We start from the raw sequence: 15693 nt of genomic DNA, 5'->3' as shown, positions 1-15693 counted from the left end.
AAAATGTTTTATGATATAATAATATATAAGAAGAAAAAAATCATAATCTTGATTAAATATTACGTATAATAAATTAGAACTTTGGAATATTACTTTGTACAAATAAATAAATAAAAATCGTGACAAAAAATTAATATTGAAAATTGTAAGAAAGGAAAAAAAGAAGAAAAAAAACAAAAAAAAACTGTGCTTTGCATTTTCTATGAAAAAAAAAAAAAAAAAAACAAAAAAAAAATACATTTTATATAATGCATGCTTATGTTTTTTTTTTTTTTTTCATAATTGCGTATAAAATCTACATAACACTCGTAATTTCAACAACATTCATTTGTAATTAATTTGTAATGTATAAATAATTTAATTAATTTACTAATTTTAACAAATCTATGATTAATTATTATTATTATTATTATTATTATTATTAGATTTTTTTTATCAATAGTGTAAATAAAATTGTGTGATATTAAATGATGATAATGAGATAAGTTATATTAGATGATGATGAACAATAACAAAATATTTAATTTTTTTCTTTTATCTTCTTCTTCTTCTTCTATTATAATTGTGTAGTTCTCATTAATGATTTATTCAAATATAAAACATTCAATTAAAATTGCATAATTTACAAATAATTAAAAATTTAAATGAAATTAATTTATCTGTTTACAAAAAAAAAAAAAAAAAAAAAAAACCAGATACACGTAATTGTGATGGTTAAGTTCTAAAGTATATACACAATGTATATAATATTTGATACTATCAAAATAAAATACAGATACAATTCTTTTTCTTACAAACAGTACTGTGAATTACTGTTTTTGTATTATTATTATTATTTTACAAAATTGAAGATAGAAACATTGTTAAGTCATTTTTCATTTTATCAATCTGAATCGCTCTCATTTTTACGTTTTTTTTGTAAAATTCGATAATGACGCCAAACTGATGCCCTGCTTCTATTTAATACCTTTGCCAAATCAACGAATTTTCTTCTTTCATCAACGTATTGTTTTTGATCCATATAAGTTAATATCATTTCATTTTCCTCTTTTGTATATCTATTTAAACAAAAAGAACATGTTTACTATTATATTATTTATTTTACAATGATAAATATTGAATATATGTTGAGATAACATCAGTAAGAAAAAACATATATATGTATATATTACCTTCTATTTTCGTGTGAACTGTATAAAGTTCTGAACCTATGATAAACACTGTACAATGTACGATTTGGTAAACCATTTGCTAAAAATTGTACAAACTTTTTCAATTCTGCCTTTCTACATATATACTTGCCATTATCTTTCAGAGTTAAAAATGCTTTAGTATTCTCTACATTCCAATCATGTAACTAAATATAATATAATATTAGAAAAAAAATTATATAAATTAATTAATTCATTTGATTTTATTATTAACGACAACGTGTATGTTCTAATCAACATTCACATACATACATACATACATACACATCCGTTTCTCTTACCTTACAAAATTTTTTCCAATTATGAACAATTTTCTTATCCTCATGTGGATCAAAACAACCTTTTTTTAATCCTATTATACTCTTAAATATTTCTAATTCTTTGCGAGTAGGTGCATGTGTTCCTGAACGTACTTCAATTGTATGTTGTCGTGGTACTTCATGTATTAATCTTACGTTCAATTTTTTTAATTTCTAAATTAATAAGAAAATTAATTAAACAAAAAGAAAAAACAAATTTATAATTATATACATGTGAAATAAACTTTTGATAAAAATAAAATATATTACATTTAATTCATTATTAGAAACTGCTTCCTCTTTTCTTTTTTTGTTTGCTAGGTATGTAACGTCATTCAATTCATTATCAAGATTTCTTTTTGTCATACCATTACTATTGCAAGAAGATATGCTACTTTTTCTTTTCTTAGATTTTTCTCCTTTTTCTTTCTTTACAACAACAATTTCTTTATTATTTGTATCAATTTCATTATTTGTATCTATTTTTGTATTTGTATCAATTTCTTTACTTCTCATTTTCAAATTATTACAGAATTTCTATCTGTAAAATACCATAATTATAAATGTTGCATTACCTGAATAAAAATTAATATTTTTCAATAAAAATAATATGTGTTCTATTATCTTATTTAAACATCAACTTTATAAATATAACCTAATATAAAATATAAATGATTGATACGATAAAAAATAAATTTAAAAATAATAATTTTATAGACAACTTACCAGAAAATAATAATTGTTTATATATCTATAATATAATTATATCAATTAATTTAATATAATTTAATAACTTTATAAATTAATATAACTTTTTTATAGCAATATGGTTAGAGATAAACAAATTCTTTCAAATGCTGCTTCTTCCTAACCTAACGTTCATTCGTGTATGTCTAAGGTATATGTTTACAATTTAAGGTTATACATCAGTGCAATACAAAGTGCTTCATATAATACACTTAACCTATAATTTTGCACACACGAAAAAAAAACTGTGTCTTTAGTTAATTTAACAATTTAATCAATTGTTTTAATAAATCGAATTTTAAAGAAAATATAAAACAATATTCCATTTGTGAATACTTTTAATAAGTATTCTAATAAATTATGTGCAATTCTTGTTAAATCATAAATATATAATAAACAATAATAATTTATAATAATAGTATATACATAGATTTATGCATCACATATATACATGCAAAATCAATTATATTAATTAAAAGATCAAAATTTGATTAAAAATAATTATATGTTTAAATTTGTCTGATAATCATTGAAAAATCATGAAATAATCGTTTGCCATAAGAAAATTGTTTCATTTCATTGATACGATTGAATATATTATTAATATCAAAATTTATCCAAGAATTAATGAAAAACGATACGGAATGGCTTCAGCATCTAGTACAAGTGCACGCAGTTTATTTGTTGATTCTAAAATGCGATTAGCAGATAGAGTTCAAGTTAATGTTAATAATATTGCATCACTTGCAAGACAAATTCAAAGAGGTTCCAAAAGCAGTGAAGTAATGTTATCATTCATATCTTGTTTTTCAAAAAAAAAATAAAGTAAATCTTCACAATTGATAAATAATATTTAATACAATTGTTTATTTTCTTTTTGTTGTTCCAGATTTTAATGCACGCTGCTAAAAGTTTTGCACAACAAGAGCATGGATTGGAGGTAGCAGAAACAAATTTAAAAAAGCTTGCACTTATTGTAACCCAATTAGAATATCAAATGGAATCAGTTGATAGAAGTTCTGTTTTATTAGAGGAAGTTACTGAACAAGTTCGAGCAATGCAACGTTAAAAATGTTTCACAATTTTTATAGATTTTATTTGAAATGTTCTCTCTCTTTCTGTAATAATTTATTTCCTTCGTATTTTAATGCTATAGTATATATTTATATTATTTATTTAAAATAATTTATATATTGACACATTTAATAATTTCACGTTTGAATGACATAATAATTAATTTTTGTTTGTTTTAAAATTTCAATAAACTAAATCGTAAAATTAGAGTTCACAGTAAAAAATAGTTTTTCATATTTTGATCGTTTTAAATGTATATTGGGGGAAAAAAATCATTTAAATAAAAGTATATTTCTTAATAACGAACTTAAAAAAAAAAAAAAAAAAAGAAAGAAATGAATAATGGCTTTAGATTTCATTTATCAAGGATAAAGTATATCGTAATGACCAGGACGATAAAGTAAATGAACAGCTGGTGTAGAGCCTTCTGGAAAGTCATGGGCTGTTACTTCAGTTCCAGCACCACGATCCATGTAACGAACTCGAACACCTGTACCTAAAGCAGTACTCATTGCTATAATATGAATATGATCAGATTCTTTATACATTGGTTCTACTTCCTGTAAACATAGAAAAATTCAGTAATATCAACAACATTGTATTAAATATTCTGCCTAAATTAATCAAATTCATGATAATAAATGAATTAATATTAACCTGATGACAAAATTCTGTTATTGTTCGTTCTCCTTCTATAAAATGTTGATAAAAATCACCTTCTCTTTGTAACTGACCAGAAGTAATTAATCTAAGGTATACAACAACATAATCAGAATAACCTTGTTCATTGAAAAGCTTATGTAGTTCTAAGTAACTAGACTCTGTGTCTCCACCTACTTTGTCGATCACTTCCATAAACTATAAACAAAATAAACAATATTATTATTATTATTATTTTCTAATTACACAATTATTTCAATTACAATTCATTGAATAATGTTAAATATTAGTTAATACCGTGTCATGGAAATCTTCGACAGTAAATTGAGGAAAACCTAGTGCTACAAGATTCTCTTTACTTTTAACAGCAAGTTCTCTAAACTTGTTATACTCATTTTTATCTCCAATTAATTTTTCAAGATAAGCATAACTAAAGGCTCTGAAGAAACAATTGCCATCGGGCCTCGTTCTTCTGATATAAGAATATTTTTCTCCCAAAGCTTTAGCTTTTGACAAATATACTTCATCTTCTGTATATTCTTGTTCTAAACTTTTCAATGGTTCCTTTTCCCCAACTAAAGCTATAGATTCAGATATCTGAAATATAATCAAATTTAAGTTACAATTATACATATATATATATATATATTTTAGTATTCTTATATATATATTAAAATGTGATATATTGCAAGATACTAAACACAAACAATGTTTACACTTTTAATTTAACAATTTTTTCATTATTACATCAATCAACATTGCATAGGATTTATTTTGAAGAAGAATATATTAACCTCCTTTTCTATACGTCTTTGCTGTTGAAGAATTAACTCATCTTGGTTGACATCTGCGATAAAACATTAAATTGATATATACGTGATATTATTTTGTTAATAATAAATAATCTATAATTACCTGAGTTTTCTACTCGCTGATCTTTCGTTGACTTATTTTCCATATCTCATGAGATTTTCATAAATTTCACTACTACAATTGTCAAATTATCAATCGTAAACAAAAGCCAGATGTCCATGTGGAAATTGAAATATTTTCTGTTGAGAATTTAACGGCTTCAGATTGGTAGATTCCTATCGTGAAACGGAAATGTAGGTAATTTAACCATGAAAATGTGTTCTTAGTAATCATAAGAAAATGAAATTTTAGTTACATTCTTGTTACCGACAACAGCACCACTAAAGCTCCACCTGGTGACAATATTTTTAACTAAATTCAAATTTAAATCAATTTATACTTCACAAGTACAAATTAAATTTAGTTTTCAAATAATTGCATTTGTAGTCCAAAACCTGTAAATATATGTATTTTATATTTTATTACATTTATAATTATTCTTTATTCTTGTTATTATTACATTTGGTAGCAAATTCAATTTAAATGATTAATTTCATTATATATTATAATACTTTTTTAGAACATATATATATATTATATATATTACTATTAATAATTTATATATATTAAATATATATTAAATTATTAAATTGTTATATATAAAATTAATAAAATGTACATTATTTTCGACTAGAAGTTAACTTTGTATATACTTGGAATGTTACAATAGAATTTGAATGAAAATCAAGATTGTTGCGTTGAATGGGGTAGCCTTGATCTTTGTGCACCCACAGCAATGACTTGTCTATGATCATCCGGATGAATAAGATCATCAGTATGTTTCCATTGCCATTTCTTTTCGCATTCTTTTACACGTTTGTTATCGATGTAACTTATAACACAACTCGTTGGTACCCATATAATAGCAGTAATTATTATCACAGCTCCTACTATGTTATCCTTCAAAAATCTCATTACTTTATTAATATTTATATCCTCGATAATATCCCAGAAACGTTCTACAACATCTTGTACCGTTTTCTCGCATATTCCCTAAATACAATGTAGACAATTAATACAATAAAAAGTTTATAATTGTTACAAAATAATTTTAAATATTACCTTATTACAAAAACCTTGAATACAAGGTGTACCATCGGGTAAAATATCTTGCGGTTTAATAGGAAAGCATGTTTCGTTTAAGCTCATTCTACAGCATCTCTTACATGCATCACCAACTGTAATATTAATATGTTATTTATACATATTTCTTGTATATGTAATGTAAATGATACAAATGAATCTTAATAGAATATCGAAATTTACTTGTATCACACATGCAGCTTTGCAAACCCTGAGTCTCGCAATATGGCACACATTTGCCAAGACGACATTGACCACGTTCTAAACAACCAGTACCATCTTTCATTGGTGGAGATCTGGGACATTCGCTTGATGCTCCGGTACAACGCGATTCTTGTTCACAAGTTGCATACTGTGCATCTCTACATTTTACTCCTACAGGCATGTAAGCACAACCTTGACAACAAGGTGAATTTTTATCACTGCAACATATGCAAACGTATTAATGCATGAAAATAATCAAATTAACAAGTTATCATCATTGTGATAATATATTACCTGCACACTGCACCTTGACTTCGTCGTAATTTACAATTTTTGTCACAACATGGATCATTATCTTCCGTTCCTAAAAGTCCTGCATCGCATTCCTCGTCTCCTTCTACCCTCAAATTACCACAGAAGGATTCTTCAGGTTCTGAGAAACAACGACCTGATTTAGCTTGCAATACTTTCCTGATGGATCTCAAACTGCATGGTGAAAAACGCTGTACATTTAAAAGATTTCATGTAAATAGATCAATAAATTAATAAATACTTTGAATTAATTTCATTAAATTTAATTATCTGACCTTGTTATTAACGTCATAACCACTGACACTATAAGTGTACATTAAATATGATCCACCTTGACTAGCACTTGGACTGCATTCCTATGCATCGAAGTTATATTCATTGTAGTATTATATATAAATCATATTCATGAAATGATTTAAAAAAAAAAAAAAAGAAAGAAAGAAATTACAGTTATATCAGGATCATGTTCGGAGCCCCAATTATGACCAAATTCATGTGCTGTTACTAAATCTGCTTCTCTAGTTATGACTCTTTGTCCATAATGATTTCTACTAGAACTCAATCCCGAATTTAAATAAAGTGTATAACCATTTTTGAAATATTCTGAAAAAAATATATGAAACAAGATTTAAGAATCAAAATATCAAGCTTTATTTTAATAATAATATAATTACCTGGTGTACAAATACCACCTACAGAATTTCTACGTGGTGATCCTACATAAGCTAATCCCAAAATACCACCTTCGAATTTTAAATCAGTAAATAAATGAGCTAAACAAAAATCCTTATGACTGTATTCTCGACTGAAAACCTGTATACATTAGATTTAATATTTATTTTGAATTATTTGTTTTTTTTTTTTAAAGTGATGATTTCTTGTAATTGTACCTCAAGCAATGTTCGTACGTCCCATTTTTCTCTGACCATATTATAATGGGTCTCTCCACCTCTTACACGTGTTGGTTCACTATGAACAACGATTTTCTTGATAACAAAACCCATTCCTTTAAATCCATCTTGCTCTTGACGTTCTTGCCATAATGTGTCATTATAAATTTTATGTACTCTGTCTATCAAACTAATCTGTAAATTATATTCATTCAAATATATTATTTTCTTCGAGTTACTGGTTCATCTGAATAAACAAGGCCTTGAATGCAAACAGTTAAATATTGACGTACCAAATAGTTAATTGTAGTTTTGGTGTTCCTAGCACCCATTTCTTCATAAAAACGATAATCAGCTACCAATAATAAAGGGCATCTTGTTTTCGTTGGCGTATACTCGTACGTTTCCGTTTGTCTTTTAACTCTGTTGTATTCACTTTCTTCAAAATCATCATTTTCTATAAACTCTTCGTCGTCTTTCACTGGAACCTCTTTCATATAAAATATTTATTTTATCTTATTTTAAATTCTATTTTTATTAATGTTTTATGGTAATATACATACCCATATCTTCTTTAACGTATCCACAAGTCTTAGGATTACCATGAGTATGACCAACCCCATTTTGATAATGTTCCCAGCTTAGTTTAACATCTGAGGATTTGTAAATGATCATCGTCTCATTTCCCAAATGAGGAAGGTGTCTCCATGATGGCTAAAATTTGTCATTTACTTAGATAATCTAATTAATTTTAAAATATTTATATATCTTACTTCGATGTGAAATGTGTCGTCAGAGATAGTAATGCTTGCTGTTACAATCCCTTCATCGATGTGTACTTGAGCATGTGAATTAATTTCTCCAAATACTCGTCCATGATAAAAACTTTCATGATCTAAATTTCAAATAAATTATAATTATTAATATGTACTTTTATATATATACAGGTTATGTTGCTTACCTAAATGAATTGTTTTTTCTTTTCCATCACCATTGACTTCATAAGCTTTAAAATTGGAATGTATCACTTCTCTTCTTGGTGTTAAAATAAGGCGAAAATAACTATAACAATAAATAATGCAATATATTAAATAAAACAATATACTAAAGACAAATATATAATTATTATTATGTATGTATTGATCTTACCGTCCATGAGAATAAAATTCTAGTTCGCTTATTTTATTATATGGATGATAACTGTGTTGAATGCCTCGTTTGACAATTCTATGTTGAAAGTTTGACGTATGTACAGTTTCATAATATTTTAAATTTCTATGAAGTGCATCTACAAAATAATGATAATTAAATAGAAAGAAAAAATTGAACAATATAAAAAGAATCTTAATAAATAAATTTTACTTACCAATATCTTGACAGAAGAAAATATAATAAAGAATTACTAATTTATCAAAATATATCATAGTTGTAGTAAAATTATTCATAGATTAGGTTAAGTACAATCAGATGCACATTTATACACTTATTTTTTATTTGTAGATAAAAACAACATTTTTATGTTAAAAATGTTTTTAAACTTTGATAGTTGTTAAACAATGTATTTAATGACATTTTAATGCACTGGTGTTAACGTTGATATTATACTCTTGTATATTTACATATCTTTCAAAAAATGTCGAATCATAATCCTTTTATTTTTATTGTTTTCTTATTCTTTGTAATTCACTGACCAGGTTAAGATTAGACAGGTAACACTACATACTTTCTATATAGAGATTTGAATTATAGGTTAGAATGCTATGTGTCACTGTGTATGACAGCTGTGTATGGTTAAAGTAGGTATCGATACATTTCGATACAATCGAATAAATTCACTAAATATGTAATATGCCATTGCAATGTTGACAAAAGTAATATTTCTGTAAAATAAATTTATTTATAGTTTTGAATTTTAAAATGAAATTGTATTCACATTTTATGTGTAGAATATAAAAAAAAATAGTCGATGTTTACACCTTCATCCATACTTATATTTATTTTTTAACACAGTCTGAATTAAATTTTTATTATTTCCAAAAAGCTACGACGAAAAGAAAGCTTTAAGAATTTTTTCAATAATAAACAATATTACAAACGATAATATACATACAATTTCGATCAATGCCAATTTAAAGAAAAAACACTTGGTTATTTTCTGCTACTGAATTGGTATCGACTGCAAGCATCACGTGAAAGCAACATTTTTTACAGTGTTCGATTGTGCGAAGCATTGCTTAAGCATTTGCCACAAGAAATTTGAAAAATATTTATTAAAACATTGATATTTTTAATTCTAATTTTAATAAGATTTTAATAATGCCGGTTGCTCCAGATAAACTACGGGTAAGTTTTAGGTAACAAAATCAATTATATTAATAGCATAGAAAAAAGTTATTTCAAACTTATAAGATTATGTGTTGCTTTTCCTTTGTGTTTTTAGTTCACTTACATTTTATTATTTTGTTATCCTAAAATCTTATCATACGTTGATTGAATTATAAATATTACATGATATTTTAGATTTTAGCCATTCATGGATATCATCAGTCTGATGTTATTTTTAAAAAAAATTGGGCTTTTTGCGTAAAAGTTTTAACAGAGAACTGGAATTAACATTTATAAGAGCACCTCATAAAATTCCAACTGAAAATGAAACTGATAAAGATTCAAAAGAAAGTGGTACGTTATTGTATATTATTATTATTTTAATATTTAAGTGAAAATATTGTTTGTGATAATTAATTATACTTTTATATATATTAGGTTATGGTTGGTGGTTCAATACCGAGGATCATGTATTCAAAGCAACCGTACCAAGTGATCATTGTATAGGCTTTGAGGAGAGTTTAGAATTAGTTAAAAAAACACACCAAGAACAAGGCCCATTTGATGGGATTCTTGGTTTTTCACAGGGTGCAGCCTTTGCTACTATTTTATGCATTATGCAGAAAAAAAACAGTTGAGTTTTTATCTTATTATGTTATCACAATTGTATTATAACAAACTAATTATTTATATCAGATTAACTGTTCGAGTCCCAAGCAATACTCTTTTCAGATTTTTTGGTTAGAAAAAGTGAAACGAATGTGCAATTAATTGTTGTAAATATTCTCTTGGGACTTAAATGGTTAATATAAAAGATATGTGTGTGTGTGTTATGTATAATTTAATTCGCAATTTGTTTTACTAAATTATTACTTTTTCAGTGTATCCATTTAGGTTTAATTTTGCCATTATCATATCAGGGTTTAAATCATTATGTAAGTTACATGCTGAATACTATACCGAAACAATAGATATACCATCGTTGCATATTTATGGTCGAACTGACAAAGTTATTCCAACTGGTAAAATAATTCTTTTCTTTTACGTACAATAATAATAATAATAATATTATTATTATTATTATTAAGCAGCTTTATTAATTTAATATTTTTTTTCTAGATATGACTGAAAAAGTATGTGGTTTATTTAAATATTGTAACAGAGTTATACACGATGGTGGACATTACATGCCTAGTCAAAAACATGTTTATGAAACTTTCATTATAACCATGATGAAAAAAAAAATGAACTAATAAATTCCTTCTAAAAAATCAAATTAATCGATTACAATGCGTCAACATCGATCGATCCATACTTATAAACAAAACTTACTTTTATGGTACATAAAGTATGCATTTTATATCATTAATTTTATAAGAAATAAAAAATAAAAAGAAGAAAAGTTCGATATAGTAATATTAGCACATACACACACATAAATATATTTAAAATTTACATAAAACATTAATTATCTGTACAAAGTGAAAATAAACACAATTTCATAATATCATTAGGAAAATTTAGCAAGTTACAATTGCATTTATTTATTTAATACAACGTATGTTAGATAAAAAAATGTTCTTGTTAATAAAATTAAAGTCAATTTGTGAAAAAAGAAAAAACTCTTTTACAATGTACATATAAATGAATCATTTAAAATTAGCTGTTTAATCAAATTGTATGAAAGGCAAAAAGAAACATTATGGATTATTAATTTTACTATTAGTTGTATAAATTTGATCATCAAGCCATATATGATTTTTGTGAAACATTATGAAATTTACGAAATATGTTCTTATGATTTATAAACATCGCTATATGTGTGTTATCTTAAAGTACTATAGTTACATGTATAGTAGCAATTATGTTATACATAAATATATATATATATATATATATTTATATATAACTTATAAAGTACACAGTATATTTTGTGAGAACAACCTTTTATGGCTTCTTATTTCATTTAATTGTCAATATTTTTTTGTAATAATGCAAATTAATAATTATCGTCAACAATTTTAATTACAAAATAATATAACTCATTTTTACAAAATATTTTCTACGTTATTCCAAATGTTCTAACAATATTAATTATCATGTTGAGAAATTAATATAATGCACTTTTTAAATGTTTCAATAAATCATGTCCAATAATGTTATATTTAATGTTTTTAACTCGTTTATATGATCTCTCTCATAATAACAATCATATAACAATGTTGCGAGTAGTAATAATTTGTAAATATAGCAGCAGCAGCAGCAGCATGTAATTTGGATTAAAATGAACAAAATAATAATCTATGAATAATTTAAAAGCAATATCATTCAATATTTGATATAGTAGTCAATTTTGCACACGATCAATTTTCAATATTAAATGAGACATTGATTTTTTCTTATTTTGTTTTTTCTTTCTTTCTTTTCTCTATATATATCACAAGATAAAGATTTATAGTGCGATTGAATGCAATGTAAAATACGTATATATTTTAACAGTTCAGAATTAAATAAAAACTAATTTAAAAAAAAAATGTATTTCAAGGGTGTGATGATAATATTACAAAAAGAAAAAAAAGGAAAAAAAATATTATTATAACGTTATGTATATAAACTATTTAGTCATAAATTAAATATAAGCGAATGAGGTATTTTATTATATTTCTTTAACTGTAACAAAACTTTAAGACAATTTTCATAGCTAATTAATATTAAATTTGGTTAACGTACAGGGACCGTGAACGCGTATTTTTTTTTAGAAATATTTCTTGGTTACCATGTTGATTTGAATTGTTCAAGTACAAAAAAAAAAAAAAAAGAGAGAAAAAGTACTTGTGCGTTCACGAATACCTGGAAGTATTGCAACTACCTGTTTTATTTATCTTTTTTTCGTTTTATTTTATTCTTTTTTTTTTGTTTTATTTTTTGTTTCTTCTAGAAGAAATTGAGAAATCCCTAAGACACTTTGCATTAATGTAAGAACTTGTACGTCTTTTCTATTATTCACATCCTGGTTTCATAAAATCTTCAGCATTTAGTAGAAAGGTCTTTCTCATAAATATTAAACTGTATCAAACACAATACTTCTTTATCAATTGATTCACAATATAGTTTATGTAACTTCAAGGAGACTCTGAACCATTAGCCTCACAACCCTTCATAACATCGGGAAGATCAGGCGGTAGAGAAAATGGAGTCATTTCAAGTTGTTCAAATTGACCATTATCTTGACGTAAAGCTAATCCTACCAATGCTGGACATTGCGCTTTAGCGGTTACAGATGTCAGTCCATAATCTGACAAGTATTTAATATCAGACATAACAACGTTGTCCTTATTAAATAATTGTTGATTCACTGGTGGTACTTTCAATATACCTAACAAAAATAATCATTACATTTCTATTTCTTTTCTGTTTTATATTCAATATTAATATACAACAATTTAAATAAATAATAAATATGCACGTGTGCATGATGTGTCACACATTCATATATATTATAAATACACATTATAGATATATATATATATATATATATATATATATATATATATATAATTTTTTAATGTTCAATATATATCTGTGTATATGCATTTAAAACTGCATTAAAAATATATTTACCTTCGATAATTTTCTTTAGTTCATGAACTGTCGTATTGTCCTTAGCATCCGTAAAAATAGTTGTATTTTTTCGCCTAATCATTAAAAATACGTCCTGCAAAGTGTTGAACATTCACATTTGTAGGTTATATCATCGTAGAGTGAAACAAACAAATATGTATATGTAAATATTCATATCTAATGTTAGAACATCTTACCATTACGGATCTAATTTTGTAATTAAATGTATCGAGGATTAAATAATAATTTACACTGTTTATAAGGTTCAATGATACTATGTTTACTTGAAGACCTTCAGATTATAAATGAAAGGTTAAAATAAGACAGTACACACATACACAGACACTAGTATGTCTTGCATACGTCATACGTGGGACAGATGACACGATTGGTTATCCTATTTTAAAAGCAAATAAGGGTTTGCCATCGTCGAATTTATTTTTCACCAATCACAGTGTTGTTTTATAAATGTCAGTAAATCTACATTATGTTTCTACAATATTATAATCATTTTAAAATTAATTAATATCAAATGAATAATTTATTGTTATAACAAATTATATTGTTATAAATATACACATGTATTTTTGTTGCTTTGATGAATATTTAAATGATAAACTTTAATTGAACAATTTTTGGTACATGATACTAATCAACCAATAATCGTCGACATACTGCATTTGTTGCATGCTACTTGGAAATAACCTTAAAATTCCTAATTTGATGGTTTAATATTTGAAATGGACTCTAGAATGTACTAGAAATCCTTTAACGTCAGAAGTGATTCTGAACTTACTAGAAAGTAATTATAATTTAAAAGCACACAATTTAAATATTACATTAATTTAATTAAAAATAACAAATAGAACAATATGTCTGAAGAAAAGGTTTTGTTACATTGTTATAATCGTGGCTGTGGAAAAATGTTTGATCCAAACGATAACAAAGAAGGTACGTGTTTATAAATCATGTCACATACCATTATAAATAATGTTTTTTTTTTTATATAAATGATTTGTTGATTAAGGAAAATTATAATTTGTAATATTGTTACAGGTGATTGCGTTCATCATCCTGGTGAACCAGTTTTTCATGATGCTTACAAGGGATGGTCTTGTTGTAGTAAAAAGTGTACAGATTTTACCGAATTTTTAAATATCAAAGGTTGTACTAAATCATACCATACAAATGTAAAACCTATAGTACAAGAAAAACCTGCCATTGATAAATCTAAAGCTAATGAAGTTATTGAAGTACGTGCAAAAATTAATAGTAATAATTCAATGACTAAAAGACCACCCTTTGATTCTCCTCAAATTGCATTAAAACCAAACGTGTCACCTGTATTATTGGAAAAAATTAAAGGCTTGACAACGTTAACACAACTTAATGAAGATGAAAGTCAAATTTCTATCGGTCAAAGTTGTCACAATAATTCTTGTAAAGCCAAATACGCAGGACCTTCGTCTGACAAAGAGATATGTCTTCATCATCCTGGAATTCCTATATTTCATGAAGGAATGAAATATTGGTCGTGTTGTCAAAAGAAAACAACAGACTTTTCTGTATTCTTAGAACAACCAGGATGCACGGAGGGAGAACATTATTGGACTTCGAAGGTAATTTATCGAAATAATAAATATTATTTTGAATAAAATTTTGATCAATTTTATCCGTTTTTTCAGAATAACAATAAAAAAGTGCAATGTAGAATGGATTGGCATCAAACGCCAGCATTTGTAGTTGTTTCAATTTATGCCAAGAACTATGATCCTGATCGTTCAAGCGTTAGAATAAATCCTATACATTTAACCATGGATTTATTTCTCGTAGAAGAAAATTCGACATATAATTTAGATATAGAATTAAATGAAGTAAGTTATCATTAATAGTAATAATTATTAACAATGAGATATTAATAATTGTATTATTTATTACATTTGTCATTTGTAGATGGTCAATGTTGCTGAATGTAGTCTCAATATGTTGCCTACCAAAGTAGAAGTTAAACTAAAGAAACATGAACCAATATTTTGGTCTCGTTTAGAATTTCTTAGGACAACAACAAATAGCCAAGAGAACAATGGACAAAATAATGAACAAATTAGTTCACAAGTTGATGCAATCGATCTCAATGATCTTTAATTGAATGAATTTTTGTTTTATATCATTTTTAAGACTTAACAAAATTTGTTCGGATAATCCTATTTTATTACCAAACGTATCTTTAAAGGTATACGTTACTGAAACAGGTATATATCAAAGTGAAAAATATAACAAATGTATTATAAACATTTCTTTAAACGAATAAAAATTTGAAAAATATTTTTAAGCGTTTGGCATTCTGCATTCAAT

At 25.5% G+C, this 15693-nt stretch overlaps 7 protein-coding genes across 10 annotated transcripts; 3 read left to right on the top strand and 4 right to left on the bottom strand.

Moving 5' to 3' along the window:
* Positions 1 to 781: 781 nt before the first annotated feature.
* On the bottom strand, positions 782 to 2391 carry LOC107069979 (uncharacterized). 2 transcript variants are annotated; one of them, XM_015327744.2, is made up of 5 exons: positions 2237 to 2391; positions 1781 to 2051; positions 1493 to 1684; positions 1173 to 1357; positions 782 to 1058 (listed from the first exon to the last, which is right to left on the bottom strand). In XM_015327744.2, the coding sequence occupies exons 2-5, from the start codon at positions 2024 to 2026 to the stop codon at positions 884 to 886; spliced, it is 798 nt and encodes a 265-aa protein (XP_015183230.2). In that variant the 5' UTR covers positions 2027 to 2051; positions 2237 to 2391; the 3' UTR covers positions 782 to 883. The 2 variants fall into 2 exon arrangements, with proteins under 2 accessions (XP_015183230.2, XP_089035192.1); XM_089179066.1 differs by having other exon boundaries at positions 1781 to 2085; positions 2237 to 2382.
* A 319-nt stretch (positions 2392 to 2710) lies between these two features.
* On the top strand, positions 2711 to 3667 carry BORCS7 (BLOC-1 related complex subunit 7). The gene is made up of 2 exons (XM_015327745.2): positions 2711 to 3039; positions 3147 to 3667. Exons 1-2 carry the CDS (start codon positions 2902 to 2904, stop codon positions 3324 to 3326), a joined length of 318 nt encoding a protein of 105 aa, XP_015183231.1. The 5' UTR covers positions 2711 to 2901; the 3' UTR covers positions 3327 to 3667.
* On the bottom strand, positions 3261 to 5075 carry LOC107069981 (ubiquitin thioesterase otubain-like). Of its 2 annotated transcripts, none has more exons than XM_015327746.2 (5): positions 4907 to 5075; positions 4786 to 4838; positions 4289 to 4588; positions 3989 to 4189; positions 3261 to 3891 (listed from the first exon to the last, which is right to left on the bottom strand). In XM_015327746.2, exons 1-5 carry the CDS (start codon positions 4947 to 4949, stop codon positions 3694 to 3696), a joined length of 795 nt encoding a protein of 264 aa, XP_015183232.1. In that variant the 5' UTR covers positions 4950 to 5075; the 3' UTR covers positions 3261 to 3693. The 2 variants fall into 2 exon arrangements, with proteins under 2 accessions (XP_015183232.1, XP_015183233.1); XM_015327747.2 differs by having other exon boundaries at positions 4739 to 4838; positions 4907 to 4922.
* Positions 5076 to 5299: 224 nt separating this feature from the next.
* Tace (ADAM 17-like protease Tace) lies at positions 5300 to 9099 on the bottom strand. 2 transcript variants are annotated; one of them, XM_015327749.2, is made up of 14 exons: positions 8759 to 9099; positions 8542 to 8680; positions 8354 to 8454; positions 8166 to 8287; positions 7956 to 8106; positions 7686 to 7873; positions 7393 to 7587; positions 7177 to 7315; positions 6951 to 7105; positions 6778 to 6858; positions 6485 to 6693; positions 6170 to 6408; positions 5966 to 6081; positions 5300 to 5896 (listed from the first exon to the last, which is right to left on the bottom strand). In XM_015327749.2, the coding sequence occupies exons 1-14, from the start codon at positions 8835 to 8837 to the stop codon at positions 5588 to 5590; spliced, it is 2223 nt and encodes a 740-aa protein (XP_015183235.1). In that variant the 5' UTR covers positions 8838 to 9099; the 3' UTR covers positions 5300 to 5587. The 2 variants fall into 2 exon arrangements, with proteins under 2 accessions (XP_015183235.1, XP_015183234.1); XM_015327748.2 differs by having other exon boundaries at positions 7686 to 7882; positions 8759 to 9096.
* A 462-nt stretch (positions 9100 to 9561) lies between these two features.
* On the top strand, positions 9562 to 10993 carry LOC107069984 (esterase CG5412). Its single transcript, XM_015327750.2, is given in 6 exon segments — positions 9562 to 9735; positions 9913 to 9955; positions 9958 to 10071; positions 10156 to 10350; positions 10599 to 10739; positions 10837 to 10993. Coding segments are annotated over 6 exon segments (654 nt in total). The 5' UTR covers positions 9562 to 9708; the 3' UTR covers positions 10971 to 10993.
* Positions 10994 to 12353: 1360 nt separating this feature from the next.
* On the bottom strand, positions 12354 to 13693 carry EloB (transcription elongation factor elongin B). The gene is made up of 3 exons (XM_015327752.2): positions 13536 to 13693; positions 13339 to 13432; positions 12354 to 13093 (listed from the first exon to the last, which is right to left on the bottom strand). Exons 1-3 carry the CDS (start codon positions 13536 to 13538, stop codon positions 12840 to 12842), a joined length of 351 nt encoding a protein of 116 aa, XP_015183238.1. The 5' UTR covers positions 13539 to 13693; the 3' UTR covers positions 12354 to 12839.
* A 371-nt stretch (positions 13694 to 14064) lies between these two features.
* Positions 14065 to 15663, top strand: mora (cysteine and histidine rich domain containing protein). Its single transcript, XM_015327767.2, has 4 exons — positions 14065 to 14289; positions 14395 to 14957; positions 15024 to 15212; positions 15292 to 15663. Exons 1-4 carry the CDS (start codon positions 14211 to 14213, stop codon positions 15481 to 15483), a joined length of 1023 nt encoding a protein of 340 aa, XP_015183253.1. The 5' UTR covers positions 14065 to 14210; the 3' UTR covers positions 15484 to 15663.
* Positions 15664 to 15693: the final 30 nt, after the last annotated feature.

This window comes from Polistes dominula, unplaced genomic scaffold, assembly GCF_049000335.1.
Source record: "Polistes dominula isolate Pdom_NZ unplaced genomic scaffold, Pdom_raw_medaka contig_37, whole genome shotgun sequence".
Taxonomy (NCBI): domain Eukaryota; kingdom Metazoa; phylum Arthropoda; class Insecta; order Hymenoptera; family Vespidae; genus Polistes; species Polistes dominula.
The sequence above is the reverse complement of the archived record's forward strand: the minus strand, read 5'-3'. Positions and strand labels throughout refer to the sequence as shown.

Coding starts and splice junctions, on each gene's coding strand:
- LOC107069979 (XM_015327744.2), bottom strand. CDS start 2,026: ATGAGAAGTAAAGAAATTGATACAAATACAAAAATAGATACAAATAAT. Junction 1,685..1,780: donor TTTCTAATAATGAATTAAAT/GTAATATATTTT, acceptor TTATTAATTTAG/AAATTAAAAAAATTGAACGT. Junction 1,358..1,492: donor ATTGGAAAAAATTTTGTAAG/GTAAGAGAAACG, acceptor TATTATATTTAG/TTACATGATTGGAATGTAGA.
- BORCS7 (XM_015327745.2), top strand. CDS start 2,902: ATGGCTTCAGCATCTAGTACAAGTGCACGCAGTTTATTTGTTGATTCT. Junction 3,040..3,146: donor GAGGTTCCAAAAGCAGTGAA/GTAATGTTATCA, acceptor TTGTTGTTCCAG/ATTTTAATGCACGCTGCTAA.
- LOC107069981 (XM_015327746.2), bottom strand. CDS start 4,949: ATGGAAAATAAGTCAACGAAAGATCAGCGAGTAGAAAACTCAG. Junction 4,589..4,785: donor AAAGACGTATAGAAAAGGAG/GTTAATATATTC, acceptor ATTATATTTCAG/ATATCTGAATCTATAGCTTT. Junction 3,892..3,988: donor TAACAGAATTTTGTCATCAG/GTTAATATTAAT, acceptor CTATGTTTACAG/GAAGTAGAACCAATGTATAA.
- Tace (XM_015327748.2), bottom strand. CDS start 8,837: ATGAATAATTTTACTACAACTATGATATATTTTGATAAATTAGTAATT. Junction 6,694..6,777: donor GTTATGACGTTAATAACAAG/GTCAGATAATTA, acceptor TTAAATGTACAG/CGTTTTTCACCATGCAGTTT. Junction 6,409..6,484: donor AGTCAAGGTGCAGTGTGCAG/GTAATATATTAT, acceptor CATATGTTGCAG/TGATAAAAATTCACCTTGTT.
- EloB (XM_015327752.2), bottom strand. Junction 13,094..13,338: donor ACTAAAGAAAATTATCGAAG/GTAAATATATTT, acceptor TATTTTTGTTAG/GTATATTGAAAGTACCACCA.
- mora (XM_015327767.2), top strand. CDS start 14,211: ATGTCTGAAGAAAAGGTTTTGTTACATTGTTATAATCGTGGCTGTGGA. Junction 14,958..15,023: donor AACATTATTGGACTTCGAAG/GTAATTTATCGA, acceptor CCGTTTTTTCAG/AATAACAATAAAAAAGTGCA. Junction 15,213..15,291: donor TAGATATAGAATTAAATGAA/GTAAGTTATCAT, acceptor TGTCATTTGTAG/ATGGTCAATGTTGCTGAATG.